This window comes from Lemur catta, chromosome X (genome assembly GCF_020740605.2).
Source record: "Lemur catta isolate mLemCat1 chromosome X, mLemCat1.pri, whole genome shotgun sequence".
Taxonomy (NCBI): domain Eukaryota; kingdom Metazoa; phylum Chordata; class Mammalia; order Primates; family Lemuridae; genus Lemur; species Lemur catta.
Genome location: NC_059155.1, coordinates 59,575,443 through 59,595,087, shown reverse-complemented (window position 1 = coordinate 59,595,087; position 19,645 = coordinate 59,575,443). Strand labels below are relative to the sequence as shown.

The window sequence follows — 19,645 nt, the reverse complement described above, 5'->3', positions numbered from 1 at the left end:
AAGCTAGATGGAAGAGATGCAGAGGGCAAGGTATGCAGAGTTTTCAGAAACCTCCATGTGTGCAGCCATTTGGAAGCTCCCAGATCCCAGTCCTTTTGGGTTTTTATGGAGGCTCCATTATGTAGGCATGATTGATTAAATCATTGGTCCTTGGTGGTCAACTTAACTTTCAGCTCCTCTCACCACCCGCCAGGAGGCTGGAGGTGGGACTGAATGTTCCAAAGGCCTAATCAAGCCTTGGTCTTTAAGGTGACCAGCCCCCAACAGGAAACTATCTAGCCTCCAGCCACCAGTCATCTCATTAGCATACAAAAGACACTGTTCACACCAGAGATTCCAAGGGTTTTAGAGATGTTTGTCAGGAAATAGACCAAGTATATATTCTATATGATCACACAGCTGGACCACCATCAATGGCATGCTGTCTAGAATTGTGCCATCCGATAAGACAGACCTAGCCACATGGTTACATGAGACTGAGGAACTGAAAATATAAATTTATTCATTTTAATTAATTTAAAATTTAAAGTAGATAGCTCAATTACTGGAAAATTTTTAAAGCGTGTTTGTGTGATGAGACGCAGTAATCACTATAGCTCTGTGAGCCACAGTGAAGCCATCTTGTGTACAGGCTCACTGCTGCGTGATTCATGAGCCCATGGCCTATGAGCTGGGAAAATATACGTGAATAACAGGAAAAAATAAAGTGATTAACTTGTAATTGATTGTTTAAAATCACTAGGTGTGTATAGTTCAATTTTACTATGCTTGAAAAATGTTCCTTGACTTAACTGATGCTATCTGCTTCTGTAAACTCGCTTGCATATAGAATGCAATCAAAACAGGTGGTCTGAGGCAGGTCCCAGGCTCCCTGGTAATGGAATTTATTGCAAAACTGGCTCCACCTTGTGTACTCAGAGTCACATAAGACCCCGATATAAAATAGTATAAAAACCCTTCCACTTTTCCTGTTGAGCGCTACTCTCTGTGCCGCCGCCTTTGGCGGTGCAGAGGGTAGTCGCTGGCCAGCGAATAAAGGCTCCTAATTTGGCTCAATTCAGTCTTTAGGTGGTCATTTCTCACATCTCAGACCATAACAGTTTGAAACGACTTGTGAATGTCAATCTATGTTTTCAGTTGTAAATTTTATAAAATCTAAGTATAAATCAAGTATTCTGATAAAAATTTAGCTTTAAAATTGAGATGTGCTGTCAGTGTAAAATATACATCTGATTTCACGGTCTTATAACAAAGCGAATGCCAAATAGCTCATTAAAATTTTAAAAATTGCACGTCGAAATGATAATGTTTTGGATATATAGTTTAAGGAAAACATATTATTAGAGTTAATTCCACTTGTTTCTTTTTTTTTTATTGTGTCATTTGTCTGCAGCCTTTCATGTTAACTCTCTCCCTCCCTCTTCCGCCTGTATTAGCAATTGAAGGTGCTGTGTTCTGTGTCAGTGATTTAGATCCTCCAGGAGTAAGATGTTTCATTTTTACTGACGTAATTCGCAACAGCAAAATTATTTCTGCCTAGTGACAGAGATGTTCTCATCTCATTGGCTATGGAGACTAAAGCCTGCCTACCACACAGGGCCATTGGCCAACTGAGTTATCAATCTGTCCAAAGCAACCTCAGGCCTTGTCCCGACCCACCTTCATTTCCCTCACTCCCGGCTTCGCTAGCTGTGCCACCTATCTGCGCCCCCCTCAGGCTATGCCCTGCCCTTTCCCTGAATTGGACAATGGGGACTTCTGCTGATTTACAGACCAGGCAGCCTCATATTGACTGGGAAGACCAGAGCCTGATCCTTACACTCAGCCATTGGCTAACTGCGCCTCCTGTCGACAGCCTTTTAGGCTACACTTGGGCTGCCTTACTTCACATAGCAACGGGGGTCAGTTGCTACCTAGTAACAAATTACCTTTACCTACCATAGGCTGAATAGGCTAAAGCCCAACTTCTTGTGCAGTCATTGGTTAACCATTTCAGGTCCCTTCCATGCAGCACATAGCAACAGGGGCTTCACCCTAGTAACAGGCTGCTGCTTCATCTCATTGGCCACCAGAAACCAGATCCCACCTCCCATACACAGTCATTGGCCAGCTGTACCATCTATCTACAACTCCTCAGCCTTGGTCTAGACAAGAGAACTCTGATTCCACCACTGCTCATGTCGTTGGTCCTTGAATTTGGTTATCTGTTACCTAATCCACCATCAATAACTCCCTTGTCAAAATCTAAAATCTAGGCCCCTGTTAACATTTTCACCATCTCTGGACCAACTTCTAACCCCATCGGTATTACTGTAGTCTGACTTCAAATCTAGCACTCCGATAACTCTTCCACCATCAATGGCTATATGGTATAGCTTAGCATTCAGAATTCAGCCTTCGATTAACTAACTAATCCCCCAGCAATGTCCCTCTGATGTGGAACCTGAACCAGTCCTTTTCATTTTTCTGCCATCAATGCATACTAGGACTGATCCCAAACTCGGCCTCTGTGAACTCTTGCAACATTAATGACCTTGATAAAGACCACCAGGGTCACACCCATAGTCCTACAGAAATGAGTTTATTAACCTACTGCAGCAAGGGAGACCACACCCCATACAAATTGTAGTGATGTCACCTAGGGTGTTCAACTTGTTCCAGTCTGCCTGGGACTTTCCTGGCTTTTGCACTGAATGCCCCTTGTCCCAGTCAACCCCTCAGTCAACAGGATCGTTGATCATTGTAGTGTCACCAAAAAAAGGAAAAACTGGGATTACTGTAAGATTTAGGTATGGATTACTATAGGATACAGGACTGGAGTTTAGGTAAAGTTTAAATGAAGCAGTGGGCTTTTTTGGTTTTATTTTTATTTATTTATTCTTTTTAGAGACAGTGTCTCTCTCTGTTGCCCAGGCTGGAGTGCAGTGCTGTAATAGCTCAGTGCAGCCTCAAACTCCTGGGCTCAGGCGATCCTCCCACCTCAGCCTCTGGAGTAGCTAGGACTACAGGCGTGTACCACCATGCCTGGCTAGTTTTTTGTACAGGCAGGGTCTCACTATGTTGCCCAGGCTGGTCTTGAATTCCTGGGCTCAAGCACCTTGAACTCCCTTCCAAATAGCTGGGATTACAGGTGTGACCACCAGGCCCAGCCTGAAGTAGTGTTTTGATAAGCCCAAAGCAAAGCAGCTTGGTATGTGAAAGGATCAACATCAGGTCCAGACTGTGCAGTGGACCCAGGGTCCTTTTTCTTTAGAAACACGAAAGTGAATATAGATGTGAAGTGTTGGCTCCAGACACCTTTTGTCTGAAGCTCTGTATCTTGTTTGGAAATCAAGGACTTTTCTCTGCGTCAAAATGACTTAGATCCTCCAGGCAAGAGTGGGATGTCTTATTTTTACTGATATCATTTCAAACAGGATCCAGATAGTCTATGATTTCAGAGAACAAGTTTTCTCAGCAGGACTAGGACCAGGGTGAAGTGAGTGAGGCATTCACCTCAAGTACAAAATTTAAGGGGGCACTAAAAAACTCAGTAATCAAGATCAATAACATTTTAAAGCAACATTTTCAAAAGTAAAAATTAATGCAAAACATCCATGATGAACAAAATAACAAAACTTTAAATAGATGTCTGTATTAGTTATCTATTGCTGCATAACAAATTATCCCCAAACATGGAAGCTTAAAACATTTATTATCACATAATTTTTGTGGGATCAAAAATTTGGGAGTGGTTCTGTCTCAGTTCTGGGTGGTTCTGTGTCAAGGTCTCTCATAATGTTGTAGTCAAGTTGTTTACTGGGGCTGTAGTCAGCTGAGGCTGGAGATTTCACTTCCAAGATGGTTCATTCAAGTAAGTATAGTCTAGAAGCCTCAGTTCCTCTATTGGCAGGCGTGCTTGGCACTAAAAAGTGCATGAGTGTCATAGTGTTATTATGACACAGCAGTTGGCTTCTCCCAGAGTGTGGGGGGAGAGGGGGAGAGAGAGAGAGAGAGAGAGAGAGAGGAGAAAACACCCCAGTCTTTTATAACCTAATCTCTCAAGTGACATACTGTCACTTCTGAGATTGAACCCTGGGGCCTCCATCAACTATTCCATGTCTATATCCCAAGAAAATATTAACTTTTCCATCATCAGTCTCCCTGATTTAATGTAAAAACCTCTGTTAATGATTGTGCCAGAAATTATCATCTTGTTTTACAGACAACAGGCCCAGGCCTGTAAGCAGTCTTCTACCATGAGCGAGGTTCTACCTTCATGGCTCTCTCGTCCAGTTCTTGAGCCTGGGCTTTACAAACATTATTGCCTCTCTGGTTTGAACTTGAACCCAGGAATCTGATAAAAGAGGTCTGTTTGGATATTTAATCAAAGGGACTTTGATGGTAGAAAAGTTAACTGTTGCCCTATAGTTGAGATCTAGAAAAGAGAGGCACTGATAGTGGAAAATTAACAGATGGCCAGTCTCTCAAGCTATAAAAGAAGGGAACATATGGTAAAAGAGTTGGCAGTAGTTTGTATTCAGGGTCAAAATGCAGGGACATTGATGATGGAATCACTAATAGAGGCCATGAATCCAGATCAAAAGAGTGCGACACAGGTGTTGGTAGAGTTAAGAAAGGCCCATGGCTGGGCACAGTGGCTCATGCCTGTAATCCTAGCACTCTGGGAAGCCGAGGCAGGAGGATTGCTCGAGGTCAGGAGTTCGAGACCAGCCTGAGCAAGAGCAAGATCCCCATCTCTACTAAAAATAGAAAGAAATGATCTGGACAGCTAAAAATATATGTAGAAAAAAATTAGCCGGGCATGGTGGCACATGCCTATAGTCCCAGCTACTCGGGAGGCTGAGGCAGAAGGATTGCTTAAGCCCAGGAGTTTGAGGTTGCTGTGAGCTAGGCTGATGCCATGGTACTCTAGCCAGGGCAACAGAGCAAGACTCTGTCTCAAAAAAAAAAAAAAAGAGATCAGCCCAGAGAGGCATCGATCGTGGAAGAGTTAGCAGAGTCCAGGATTTGAGATGTTGACCAGAAGTCACAACAATAATAAGTTTTGGAAATGTTTGTAGTGTTTGTTTTATAGCAATGTTCTCACAACTGCTATTCTGTCTTCTATTCAATTCACAAATACTGTAGGGGAGACAAAGAAAATGGGATCATCTGAGAGGCTGATCCTCTAACTCTCCAGACTCTTGAGCTGAGGATTTGAATGTCCTTAGGGTACCCAGCAATCCACACCCAAGCTAAACTAGGGTCTACCTGCTGGATCTGAAACACCTCCATCAGGGAAAAGAACCCTCTTCCTCTTGTCAGAGAAGGCTTCCTGGAGGTGGGTACAGGTAGACTAGGTTTTTTTTTTTTTTTAACACATTGACTGCCACACTAGAAAAAATTTTTTTCCTTGGGGCGACGGTGTTTTATTATGAAAATAGAATAAAAACTTCGAAAACAAAATGATTCTTTCTAATTTAATGAACAGTTTCTTATTTTTATTGTTTTCTCTGCGTGAGTTACATGCAATTAAATTGTCAATATTAATTGTAACAATAAGAAGGCCCCCAAGGTAAAGCCACGTGTGAGAGTTAAATATGCTTCACCAAGCCCGGGGCTCAAAACTAGCGTGAGTTAAATACAACTCACATGGCAGTTAATGTGTTAACGTGTAAGAGTTCACAGGTAAAGAACATTCATAATTCTCTCTTTTCTCCCAAGAGTCACTAGCAACTCCTGAATTTCCATATAAGAGAGACTAAGGGGCTGCAACCTGGTTGGCAGCTGAAGTCGGAGACGTGTCTTCGGGCATTTTCATCAAAAGTATGCTTAAAACTTTTTCTAAACATTTTTCTATTGACAATTCCATGAAAAACATTGGTTGTCCATATCAAAGGCTATTATTATTATTATTCCTAGCTACTATCATAGTAGTAGAGTAATTAGGGAGATGGAGATGAAGGGGGGGATTCAAGTCCCCTCCATAGCAATTGCAGCACATCCACAGGAAACTCTGTCACCCTGATTCCTCCCCACCTTTCTCCAGTGGTATCGCCCAGGAGGGGAACCTGTGTTAACCTGACTTCTCCCCTTCTTCCCCAGTGGTATCGCCAAGAAGGGGATTGTACCACCTTGACTCCTTCCCCGTCTTGCGCAGCAATGTCTCCCCTTGAACATCAGGACACATCACCCTCCTCTCCGGACGGGGAGGCGCACCTCTGCTTCTCTGAGCTTTGCACAGACCTATAGAACCCAGTTACAAAGACCAGCTCCTCCCGAAAGCTTGCTTGCCCTCAGAAGATTTCTACCCTTAAAAGTCCCCCTCGCCCCGACCTTCTGTGGAACAGTCCATTGTACGGAACAGGTGCTAAGATGGCGGCCCGCATGGAGCATCTCCTCAGCGCAGCCATGTTTCTCGCTTGACAACGCCACTCATGGACAAAGTCTCTGCCGATTCGTAACACCGCCTTGCTCAGTGTGAGTAGACTACAACCTTTCAGCCCTAATGATCGCGTCCAAAATCACCAGCCTTAGAAGGTGCAGTGTCAGGGGTGAGGACAGGAAACGGAAGTGGTCCTCAGAGGCTGTTTAAGTGGTGTTGGCGCGCGGCGCTAAAGCGAGTGCATGAGGTTTTATGGCGTCATAGTGGCTCAGGTGATTTTGGGGTGACGGCTTTGTTGGCTTTGTGGAATGACAGATTGACAGTTTATAGTGTCAGTTGGTGGGGAGTTAAAGGATATAGTGAATGGGAATCTGTGGGGGTCAGGGATGAGGGCGTCTGGGGTAGTCAGGTTTTAGATTCCTTGCTGGGTCTTGTTGTCAAGTCTTAATAGTGTATGTTTCAGATTTTTCCTTGATCAGTAATCCCATAGGTTTGCAAATTTCATTAGTTTTTCCAAAGAACCAACTTTTGACCTTGTTGATCCTCTCTGATGTGCCTTCGTTTTCTATTTCTTTGATTTCTGCTCTTACCTGCGCTATTTCCCTTTTTCTAACTTCTTAAATTGTATGTTCATTCATTAACATTCAGCCTTTCTTTGTTAAAAAAAATTTAGGAACATCGTAAGTTTTCCTTTAAGAATTTCTTTGGCTGTATTCAACATTATTTTGTATACACCATCATATTATTATTGAGTTTTGTGTTTAATTTTTCCTTTTATTTATTTATTCCTTACATTAATATAATACCTTTGGGAGGGTTGACATTTTCATTAAGTCTTCTTTTCCTGGGATATGGTATGTCTGTGTGACTATTTATATTTTCAATTTTTTTCTTTTTTAATTTTATAGATCCAGCTCTTTAAAAAGTTTTTTCTTACTTATTTTATATATTTTTTGCTATCATTATTAATGTGGTTTTTTTTTTTTTTTTTTTTGAGACAGAGTCTCGCTTTGTTGCCCGGGCTAGAGTGAGTGCGTGGCGTCAGCCTAGCTCACAGCAACCTCAAACTCCTGGGCTTAAGCGATCCTACTGCCTCAGCCTCCCGAGTAGCTGGGACTACAGGCATGCGCCACCATGCCTGGCTAATTTTTTCTATATATATATTTTTTTAGTTGGCCAGATAATTTCTTTCTATTTTTAGTAGAGACAGGGGTCTCACTCTTGCTCAGGCTGGTCTCGAACTCCTGACCTCGAGCGATCCACCCGCCTCGGCCTCCCAGAGTGTTAGGATTACAGGCGTGAGCCACCGCGCCCGGCCTATTAATGGTTTTTTTTCTGTTTACATCTGCTCATTGATATTGCAGAGAGAAACTGTGTGCTTTTTTAATTTTATCTTATATCCAGCCCCTCATGAAATTATCCTATGAATTCTAGTAGTCTCTTAGCAGAGTCTGGTACGTTTTCTATGTATAAAATCACATCACTGGCAAGAAAGCTACATTTCATTTCTTCCCAATATTTACTCTAATTTCATCTTCTATTGTGTGAGCTACAGCCTGCAAAACAATTTTCAGTAATAGCAGATATTACTCATTTTTATGGCAATAGCTTCATCATTTTACCTTTTAGCATGGTATTTCAGTGTTATGTTTCATAATTGATTTTTGTCATATTTAAGTGATTTACTTCTTCCCTAATTTTAGTTTGAGCTTTTTTTTTTTTTTTTTTTTTTTGAGACAGAGTCTCGCTCTGTTGCCCAGGCTAGAGTGAGTGCTGTGGCGTCAGCCTAGCTCACAGCAACCTCAAACTCCTGGGCTTAAGTGATCCTCCTGCCTCAGCCTCCTGAGTAGCTGGGACTACAGGCATGCGCCACCATGCCCGGCTAATTTTTTCTATATAGATTTTTAGTTGGCCATATAATTTCTTTCTATTTTTAGTAGAGACGGGGTCTCGCTCTTGCTCAGGCTGGTCTTGAACTCCTGACCTCGAGCAATCCACCCGCCTCAGCCTCCCAGAGTGCTAGGATTACAGGCGTGAGGCACCGCACCCAGCCTAGTTTGAGCTTTTATTAGGAATGGTTGCTGAATTGTGTTAGATGCTTTTTGGGTGTAAGTTAATAGCAGCATGTTCCTCCCTGCTCCCAGTTTGTTGATGTAATAAATAATATTATTAATGTTGAACCTTCTGGAAAGAAGAGGCTAAAAGCTTCCCTGTAGAAGAATTTAACTGGTATTTTCACCTTAAGATGGAAAAATAAAAAATGGCAGAAGAGATGACCCATTTCCTTTCATTCAGATTATCAGGTTTCCAGGTTTCCTGTCTTCACAGTCACCCACCAGGTCCACATGGACAAGCCCCTCCTCTACCTACCCCATGGGCCTTAAGCACTATTCACTGCCCCAAGTCTACCCTCTCCCTAAACCCAGATTTGCCTAGAACCAGAACAGAGGTACAGGCTGGCTGGGTGGTGTATGAAGCACCCTGTAGAGCCACTCAAGAATAAAAACTTATTAATTTGACCCCAAATATCATGTGATCATTTCCATAATCCACCTTGACTAATACTTAGAGTGGAGGTTGCTGAAACTTCGCGGGGTGAATGTGGAATGACACTGATGATGTGGATACTGTCCTTTTAGGATTTCTTGGTGTCTCTGGAGCCATTGAGTCTTACCCCTTACTGGAGGCTGCAGGATCCTCTGCATACAGGCACCCCTCCAGCTTTGGAAGGTGGGCTGAGGCCCAGGGTGAACATGCCAGCTAATGGGAAATCACCCCAGAGATTCCCTGCCCTGATGCCAGGAGATCCTGGCAGACCATTTGAGGTAAGGAGGAGGAGCCTATTTTTTTCTATTTGTTTTTAACATTTTTTTAGTCAAATTTTTAGCTTGAGATAATTGTAAGATTCAAATGCAATGTATGGTTTACCTAGTTTTTCCCAATGATAACATCTTCAAAAACCTTGATACAAGATCACAACCAGGATATTGACATACAGAACATTTCTGTCACCACAAGGATCCCTCATGTTGTCCTTTAATAGGCACAACCACTTCCCTCTCTCCTCTACTCCCTCCTTAACCCCAGGTAACCACTAATCTGTTCTTCAATACTATAATTTTGTCATTTCAAAAATGTTGTATAAACGGAATCATAAAGACCTTTTGGGACTGGCTTTTTTCATTCATCATAATTCTCAGGAGATATCAATAGTTAACAGTGTATCAGAAGTTCATTCCTTTTTTTTGCTGAGTAGTATTCCATGTATGGATGCACCACAGTTTAACCATTCACTAATTGAAGGACATATTGTTTTTTTCTAGATTTTGGCTATTATAAATAAAGATGCTATGATTTGTGTAAGGTTTTTGTGCAGGTGTGATATTTTGAAATAATAATATTTGGTCTTCTCTGTTTCTTGGCACACAACTCCTAAAATCCTTAGAATCTCAAAAGTGCAGTCATAAATGTCTTTTTGTATGTGAATGAGTTGACTGATGGCTGGCAGCCTAGATAGCTTGAGGATGAGGCTGGTGACCTGAAAGGGAGGCATGATTAGAGGGTTGGGACTTTTAGCCCATCCCTCAACCTCAGGGGAAGGGAGAGGGAGCTGAAAGTTAAGTTGATCACCAATGGCCAAAGATTTAGTCAATCATGTTTACACAATGAAGCCTCCATAAAAACCCAAAAGTCCAGAGCTCAGAGAGCTTCCGGGTAGCTGAACAGTGGAGATTCCTGAAGGGTGGCACACCCGGAGAGGGCATGGAAGCTCCGTGCCCCTTCCTGCATGCTTTGACCTATGTATTTCTTCATCTGGTTGTTTATTTGTATTCTTTAAAAATACCCCCCATTTTTTTTTTGAGACAGAGCCTCACTCTGTTGCCTGGGCTAGAGTGCTGTGGCGTCAGCCTAGCTCACAGCAACCTCAAACTCCTGGGCTCAAGCGATCCTCCTGCCTCAGCCTCCCGAGTAGCTGGGACTACAGGCATGCACCACCATGGGTGGCTAATTTTTTCTATATATATTTTTAGTTGTCCAGATAATTTTTTTTTTTTTTGAGACAGAGTCTCGCTTTGTTGCCCAGGCTAGAATGAGTGCTGTGGCATCAGCCTAGCTCACAGCAACCTCAAACTCCTGGGCTTAAGCAATCCTACTGCCTCAGCCTCCCGAGTAGCTGGGACTACAGACATGCGCCACCATGCCTGGCTAATTCTTTCTATATAGATTTTTAGTTGGCCAGATAATTTCTTTCTATTTTTACTAGAGACGGGGTCTCGCTCTTGCTCAGGCTGGTCTCGAACTCCTGACCTCGAGCGATCCACCCGCCTCGGCCTCCCAGAGTGCTAGGATTACAGGCGTGAGCCACCGGGCCTGGCCTAAAAATACCCTTTATAATAAACTGGTAAACATAAGTCAGTGTTTGTTTTCTTGAGTTCTGTGAGCCACTCTAGCAAATTAATCAGACTCAGGAGGGGTTTGTGGGAACCCTTGTTTATGCCTGGTCCATCAGAAATTCCTGAGGCCTGGAACTTGCGTCTAAAGTGGGGACAGTCTTGGGGACTGAGCCCTCAACTTGTGGGACCTGATGCTATCTCCAGGTAGATAGTGTCAGAATGGAATTGAATTAAAGGACACCATCTGTTGTCTGCTGCAGAATTGAGTGTGGGGAAATCCCTCACACATCTGTTGTCCCAAGTGTGTTCTGAGAGTGCAATAGGAGAAACTGAGTTTGTTTTTCTACTCATACGTGGGGGGATAAATGCATGTGGGTACAATTGCTGGATTGTATGCTAAGTGCATTTAGAACAGAATTAATAGACTTAATTTTTTTAGTACAGTTTTAGATTTACAGAAAAATGGAGAAGACACTACATATAGTTCCATATACTGTCTGCCCCTCTCCCCCTATGCCTGGCACAGTTTCCGCTATTAACATCTTGCATTAGTGTGGTACAATTAATGAACCAATAGTGATACATTGTTAATTATAGTCTACAGTTTGCAGTAAGGTCAACTCGTTTGCATTACGCATTCTATGGGTTTTGACAAATGGATAATGACAAGTATCCACCATTACGGTTTCCTACAGAACAGTTGCACCTGAACTTCAGCTGTTCCTCCTTTCTTTCCCACCACCTGAACCTCTGGCAACCACTGACTTTTTACTGTTTTTATAGTTTTGCCTTTTCTAAAATATCATGTAATTGGAAACATGTAGTGTGTAGCCTTTTCAGACTGGCTTCTTTCATTTCTTTTGCGTTTAAGGTTCTTCCATGTCTTTTCGTGGCTTGATAGTTTGTTTCTTTTTATCAGGGTGTGATACTGCATGATCTGATGTACCAGTTTGCTTATCCATTCACCTATTGAAGGGCATTTGGATTGTTTCCAGGTTTGGGCAATTATGAATAAAGCTGCTATGAACATTCATGTGCAGAACATTCATTTTTGTGTGAACCTAAGTTTTCAACTCAGTTGGGTTAACAGGAGCACAATTGCTGGGTCATATGATAAGACTATGTTTAGCTTTGTAATAAACTGCCCAACTGTCTTGCAAAGTTTTTCACCATTTGCATTCTTATCAGCAATGAATGAGAGTTACTGCTGCTTCGCATCCTCACCAGCATTTGGTATTGTCCCTTGTTTTGATTTCAAACATTCTAATAGGTGTGTGGTTGTATCTCATTGTTTTAATTTGAAAATTCCCTAATGACATGATGTTGAGCACCTTTTTACATGCTTATTTGTCATCTGAACGTCTTCTTTGGTTGAGGTATCTGTTCAGATCTTTTTCCCATTTTCTTTTTTTTTAATTTCAACATATTATGGGGGTACAAAAGTTTAGGTTACATATATTGCCCTTGCCCCCCCAATCAGAGCTTCAAGCTTGTCCATCCCCTAGACGGTGCGCATCACTCTCATTATGTATGTATACACTCATCCCGTCCCCCACCCACATCTGCCTGATACCCAATTAATGTTATTCTTAAATGTGCTCTTAGGTGATGATCAGTGAAACCAATTTGATGGTGAGTACATGTGGTGCTTATTTTTCCATTCTTGGGATACTTCACTTAGTAGAATGGGTTCCAGTTCTATCCAGGAAAATACAAGAGGTGCTATATCACCATTGTTTCTTATAGCTGAGTAGTACTCCATGGTATACATATACCACATTTTATTAATCCACTCATGTATTGATGGGCACTTGGATTGTTTCCACATCTTTGCAATTGTGAATTGTGCTGCTATAAACATTCAAGTGCAGATGTCTTTTTTATAGAATGTCTTTTGTTCTTTTGGGTAGATGCCCAACAATGGGATTGCTGGATCAAATAGTAGGTCTACTTGTATCTGTTTAAGGTATGTCCATATTGCTTTCCACAGAGGCTGCACTAGTTTGCAGTCCCACCAGCAGTGTATGAGTGTTCCTGTCTCTCCGCATCCATGCCAACATTTATTGTTTTGGGACTTTTTTTTTTTTTGAGACAGAGTCTCACTCTGTTGCCTGGGCTAGAGTGCCGTGCTGTCAGCCTAGCTCACAGCAACCTCAAACACATGGGCTCAAGCAATCTTCCTGCCTCAGCCTCCCAAGTAGCTAGGATGACAGGCATGCGCCACCATGTCCCGCTAATTTTTTCTTTTCTTTTTTTTGAGACAGAGTCTTGCTGTGTTGCCTGGGATAGAGTGAGTGCCGTGGCGTCAGCCTAGCTCACAGCAACCTCAAACTCCTGGGCTTAAGCGATCCTACTGCCTCAGCCTCCTGAGTAGCTGGGACTACAGGCATGCGCCACCATTCCAGGCTAATTTTTTCTATATATATATATTTTAGTTGGCCAGATAATTTCTTTCTATTTTTAGTAGAGACGGGGTCTCGCTCTTGCTGAGGCTGGTCTCGAACTCCTGACCTCGAGCAATCCACCTGCCTCGGCCTCCCAGAGTGCTAGGATTACAGGCGTGAGCCACCATGCCCGGCCTTAATTTTTTCTATATATATTTTTAGTTGCCCATATAATTTCTTTCTATTTTTAGTAGAGACGGGTCTTGCTCTTGCTCGGGCTGGTCTCGAACTCCTGAGCTCAAACAATCCGCCAACCTCAACCTCCCCAGAGTGCTAGGATTACAGGTGTGAGCCACCATGCCTGGCCCCTTGGCATGCTTTTTAAAAGATAGAGTTACAGTTTCTTGTTTAGGGGTACATCTCTGCTTCCCGCACTGGTAATTGTAGACCTAGTCCTGGGACCAGTGCAACAAGCAGGAAGAAAGAAGGTTGAGGCGATATGGGGAAGAATTGTATGGTTGCATCAACATTCCCCCCACATTGTCTTTTCATCTCATCACTAGAAAAGTGAGGAATCTAGGAATCTTTCTAGTGTGAATGCTCTGTTGGTTCTTCTCATGTTAAGTGTGAGCACACACTTGGGGAGGAGCTCTTCATGCCTATATCTCCTCTCATTTTTGACAAGTATTTCAATTGCCCATTCTAATTCTCTCTCTCTCTTTCTCTCTTTTGTTTTAGAGATAGGGTCTTGCTGTTTTTTAGAGCCCAGGGTCTTGAACTCCCGGGCTCAAGTGATCCTCCCACCTTGGCCTCCCAAGGTGCTGGGATTACAGGCATGAGCCACCATGCCCGGCCCCATTCTAATTCTCTATCAAACCACCACTCTGAGGATGACATGCACCGCAATATGTTCATTTGGTGTGTTATCTTTTTGCCCATTGGTGGATACCATGGGCTATAGAATGTGTTCCTTGGTTTGAAGAAATGTATTAAATAACTTGGCTGTCGAAATTAGTATAGTATCTTCTGCTCCATTTCCTTTGTAGTATATGAACATTCACATCTACCATGAGATCTGCAAAGTCCCATCCAGAGTGTCTATTTCTGTCAGGACCTATTTATAGCCTCCTTGGAATACCGGCAGTAGTCCGGTGTAGTCTCCTCCCCGAGTCCCCAGGCAATTTGCCCCATAGCTATCTGCAGTCTCTGACTTTCTTGCTGGCAGACAGGACAGTTCTTGTTGGCATTTTTTGCCTCAGATGGTGCAGGAGGAACATGTCAACTATTAGCTCATCTCTGTATTGCTGCAGCTCCCCCATGTCCACTCTTTTAATGGACCCGGGTGGCCAGCTCAAGTGAGCATAGCAGGCTATGCACTTGCTGGTTCCAATCACCTTTTGATCTGGGAAGCAGTTTCTTTTGATGGGCATCAATATATCCTACTTTAATGCTCCCCTTGAATTTCTATAGTGCTTTCCATAGAGCCATGCCCCATATGGGCATTCTTTTAATAGGCCAGTTTTCCATTAGCTAGGCCATTGGTCACTGACCATGTTTTGGTAAACACCCAAACATAGAGTCTCTTATTGGTCATGGAAACTACTACTACTTCTACTATGACTACTACTACTTCTTCTTCTTCCTTCCTTTCCTTTTTTTTTTTTTGGTGAGACAGTGTCTCGCTCTCTTGCCCAGGCTGGAGTGCAGTGGCATGATCATAGCTCACTGCAACCTTAAACTTCTGGGCTCAAGTGATCCTCCCTCCCCAGCCTCTTGAGTATCTGGGACTACCAGCATGCACCACCATGCACGGCTAATTTTTTAAAAAATTTTTTGTCAAGATGGGGTCTCACTATGTTGCCCAGCTTGGTCTCAAACTCCTGGGCTCAACTGATCCTCCTGCCTTGGCCTCCCAAAGTGCGGGGATTACAGGCATCAACCACCATGCCCATCCCCAAGAAGCTTTTTGTTGGTCAGTCGAGAGCTGTTCATAGGGTGCTGTCCATGTGGCAATAGGATCTGTCAGTTCTTCTGGTGGTTCCAAAGTTGGCTCTAGAGAAAAAAAGCCTACCTGCTTGTGAATGTGATGAGTACTACCTTACTGTCCTCCGGTAGCATGTTCATGTATAAACTCTTTCCATTATATTATGGAACTCTTCTGGGCACTTCCTTTTTTATTAGAGTATTTCTCTGACATCACCCAAGACATTATGGGTATTTCAGGTATCAAGATTATTTTATGTCTTTCAGTCACAAATGACACATACAGTACCACCATATCAGGAAATTCTCTGGTCCAAAATGGCCATCGCTATTGGGTGGCACTCCTGGGCTTTTGCCCTGAGCTATGGTCTCCGGAAGTATGAGTTGTAGACCTTTCAAAATCATGTCTGAGTGTGGATCATAAGGGCCTGGAGGTATGAAGAAAGCTACATGCTTTTTGCGATTCAGACACAGCGTGCTTTTTCTTAGGCCCTTATATAAATATGGCCTTCTCTTGGGTTGTTCAACGGAGAGAAGCTAGCAGTATTCTCAGATATGGCACATGCATCCTGCAAATTCCAAGTACCTGATCATGTTCTGTGTTTCTTGCTTAGTGCCAGGGGTAGGCAATGATGGCAGTTCATTTTTTGTTACCTGTGTAATGTCAGGGGTAGATCCTGCCAAGGTTTTTCCCAAGAATTTTGCCATTTGAGTGGCCCTTGGATTTTTGTTGGATTTATTAACTAGCCTCCGTTGGTCATGTGTGTCACTATTATATTTAAGTCTGTCCTAGCTTGATATTCAGTTTCTGCTGTTATTATGATACCATCGATGTAGTGGATTATTATACTTGGGACCTGCATCAAGTCCAAATCTCTTCTAACCAAATTATGACAGTAAGATGGTGATTTCAAATAACACTGTGGCAATATAATAAATGTAAATTGGGATTCTTTCCATGTGAAAGCAAACTGCAATTGAGTTTTTCCTTTCTTTCTTTCTTTCTTTTTTTTTTTTTGAGACAGAGTCTCGCTGTGTTGCCCGGCTAGAGTGAGTGCCGTGGCATCAGCCTAGCTCACAGCAACCTCAAACTCCTGGGCTTAAGCGATCCTCCTGCCTCAGCCTCCCGAGTAGCTGGGACTACAGGCATGCGCCACCATGCCCGGCTAATTTTTTCTATATATATTTTTAGTTGTCCAGATAATTTCTTTCTATTTTTAGTAGAGATGGGGTCTCGCTCTTGCTCAGACTGGTCTCGAACTCCTGACCTTGAGCAATCCACCTGCCTCAGCCTCCCAGAGTGCTAGGATTACAGGCGTGAGCCACCGCGCCCGGCCGAGTTTTTTCTGATATCGAGATAGAGAAAAATATAATTGCAGGGTCAGTCACTGAGCACCAGTCTCCTTTAGCTTCCTGTATTTTTTCACTGCTGAAACCATATCAGGAACTTGTGATGCTGTAGGCAATACTACTTCATTTAAGCCTTCCTAGTCTGCCATCAGTCTCTCTGAGCCACCTTTGTCACAGGCCACACAGGGATATTCTAAGAAAATTTGTTGGACCAGCACCTCTGCTTCTAACATGTCATTAAAGTGGAAGTCTCTTTTTGTCCACCACATATTCTATACTGCTTCAAATGAACAACTTGTATGGGCTCAAGCAATTCTAAAGATTCTCACTTATCATGTGCAAAATCAATATTGGCCAAGTGGGGAACTCACATGCCTTCTGTTTTACAATACTAGGTAGGGGAAGTCTTCCCCAGTCAGACATGATATGCATCTCAATGATACATAAAGGAGATGTAGCCACTTTACATTAAGTCCACTCAAACATTCCCATTTTCATCCACTCTCATCTTAACTCTATCCACTGTTGCATCCCTATATCCTCCCAATCTGATTGTGGCTTCTGTTAGAACTTCAGCATCAGATTTTAGAATCGCAGTTCATTACATGGTACTTCCATGTCAAGGAATCCCAGAAAAGTTTCTTTACCTCCTGGCTGTTTTACTCACACGTGTGCATATGGCCTTGGGGCTCCATCCAAGATGAATCATGAGACCCTCCTGGCAATAAATGAACGAATGAAAAAGGGAAAGATCTTCCATGTAGTTGAATGCCAATTAATGTGAAAGGTATGATGGAGTTATAAAAATAACCATTTTGCAACTCAGTAGAAAAAACAAATTGTTTATTCTCCCCCTATATTCTCACAACACAGAATGCTTCTGTGACCAAATGCATGTAGAGTTTTCCCCACACACCAAGCAAGCAATCACTTCCTCAGCAACACCAGCTGGGTGTCCTGTAATTCAATTCCATTCTGACACTGTCTACCTGGAGGTAATGTCAGATCCCATAGGTTGATGGCTCAGTCCTACAAGACTGCTCTCCCATTTCGCATGCCAGTCACAAGTCCAGGCTTCCAAGAACTTCTGACTGACCCACTATAAATTGGGGTTCCCACGACCTCTCCGTGGGTTCAGTTAATTTGCCAGAGTAGCTCACAGAACTCAGAGAAGTACTTATGTTTATGGGTTTCTTATAAAGGATATTACCAAGGCTATAGAGGAAGAGATGCATAGGGCAAGGTATGTGGGAAGGGGTGTGGAGCTTCCATGTCCCCTCCAAGTGCACCACCCTCTGGGGACCTCCACATATTCAGCTATCCAGAAGTTCTGCAGAGATTTTAGGGACTGTATGTCAGGAAACGTGATGAAGACCAAATCCATATTTCACAGTATCACAATCCACCATCCACCCCTCCCACATCCCTACCCCTGCCGTGGTCTTTGAACACGGATTCCTTACTTCAAAATGGTCATAGAAGTTGAAGGATACTGGCACATTACCAGAATCCTATGCAGTCATTGATAATTAGTTCACTCTATCATCATGTCAGATGAAAATATCTCTCAGGGCAAGGCCAAGTTGGCAGGCTTCCATTCATCTTGTCTGCTTCCAGAAGCAGGAGTGGTCTCGACAAATGCATAGCTTTGTCCTTGCAGGCAGCTGGTATAATTGAGCTAAGAGACAATATAATCCCTTGCTCTGAGCTTCTTTTGAGGTATTAATACAGTATTGGATTTCCCTTATTACATAACTTATTTATTCATTCTTTTACCCTCGCCTATTCCTCTTTCTCTCCTTTTAAACCCAAACTTTTTCACCTTTGGGAGGAGCACTGTGCCTTCTAGACTGCAGGCAGCAATGCTGGATAGCAGCTGCCTCCCCCGCAGTCCACTCCCACTCACACAGGGTAAGGTTACGTAGCTGCCAAACTAGCGGGCTGCTTTCACCACAAGGCAATACAGCTGCATCCACCCTTAGCCCCAGTTTTGCCAGATGAGGTAAAGGCACAACCCACCCCCATCAGACCCTTAGGAATTTGGACATAAGGTTTAAAAACACAATTGCAGTTTCTTTCTTAGGAATCATACCTGCTTTCAGCACTTGTCATTGCAGCCTTGGTCCTAGGACCACTGCAGCAGGTAGGGGAAAGGAAAAAAAAGTTGAGATGATGTGGGAAAGAAAAAGAAGTATAATTGTTCTACCAGTGGTAGAGGCTAGTGGCCAAAGCTCAGACTGACTGAAATCTGAGCTTGGTCTAGCATCAAGTTCTGACTCAGGACTCTCCTTCAATTTCATTTTAGTTACAGATATGAAAGTTGATTATACAAAATGGAGTCATTTGTGTCATACCCAACTCAAATAGAGTCAAGAGGCAAGGCAGAGACACACAGAGAAAAAGGCCATGTGACACAGGCAGAAGACGGCTGTCTGCAAGCCAAGGAGAGAGGCCACAGGAGGAACCAACCCTGCCAACACCTTGATCTTGGACTTCCTGCCTCCATAACTGTGACACAATAAATTTCTGTTGTTTAAGTAAAAAAAAAACAACCATCGTAGTAATAATAATAATTGAGTCAAGCAAGAATCCTTGATAGTTGCCAAAGCTATTGGGTGAAAGCTTAATGAGAAACAGAATATTTACATAGTCTCAAGGTATGTCCCCACGGAAACCTGAGGGGTACCTCCTTAACCAAATGATCAGAAATATAAAAATTTTATTTTGAAAATTTCTCATACTCTCACCTTCTGGAGATAACTAGTCTTTTTTTATTTCCAAGATAGAGTCTCACTCTGTTATCTGAGCTAGAGTGCAGTGGTGTCATCGCAGCTCACTGCAACCTCAAACTCCTGGGCTCAAGTGATCCTCCTGCCTCAGCCTCCCGAGTAGCTGGGACTACAGTGCACACCACCATGCCTGGCTAATTTTTTTCTGTTTTTTGTAGAGACTGGGTCTTGCTCTTGCTCAGGCTGGTCTGGAACTCCTGAGCTCAAGCAATCCTCTTGACTTGGTATCCCAGAATGCTAGGATTACGGGCGTGAGCCACCTCACCCAGCCTACTCTTAACAGTTCAGTAAATATCTTTCCGGAACTCTGAAGTTTTTTAATATGGCAATGCAGTTGTTCTATTGTGATTTGTTGAAAAGAGTATCCGTTCCTCATTG

General features: G+C 42.9%; 1 protein-coding gene across 2 annotated transcripts in view; it reads left to right on the top strand.

Moving 5' to 3' along the window:
* The first annotated feature begins 6,402 nt into the window (after positions 1–6,402).
* The window catches only part of ZNF157 (zinc finger protein 157), a 30,360-nt gene continuing 17,117 nt past the window's right edge, over positions 6,403–19,645 (top strand). Inside the window, exons 1-3 of one of the 2 annotated variants that reach the window (XR_006731713.1) lie at positions 6,403–6,462; positions 9,007–9,192; positions 18,784–18,981. Coding sequence is in view for 1 of the 2 variants with exons in the window: in XM_045538501.1 (XP_045394457.1) it covers positions 6,610–6,639; positions 9,007–9,192 (216 nt within the window). In the remaining variant the exon portion in view is untranslated. The other variant, XM_045538501.1, reaches the window with a different exon arrangement.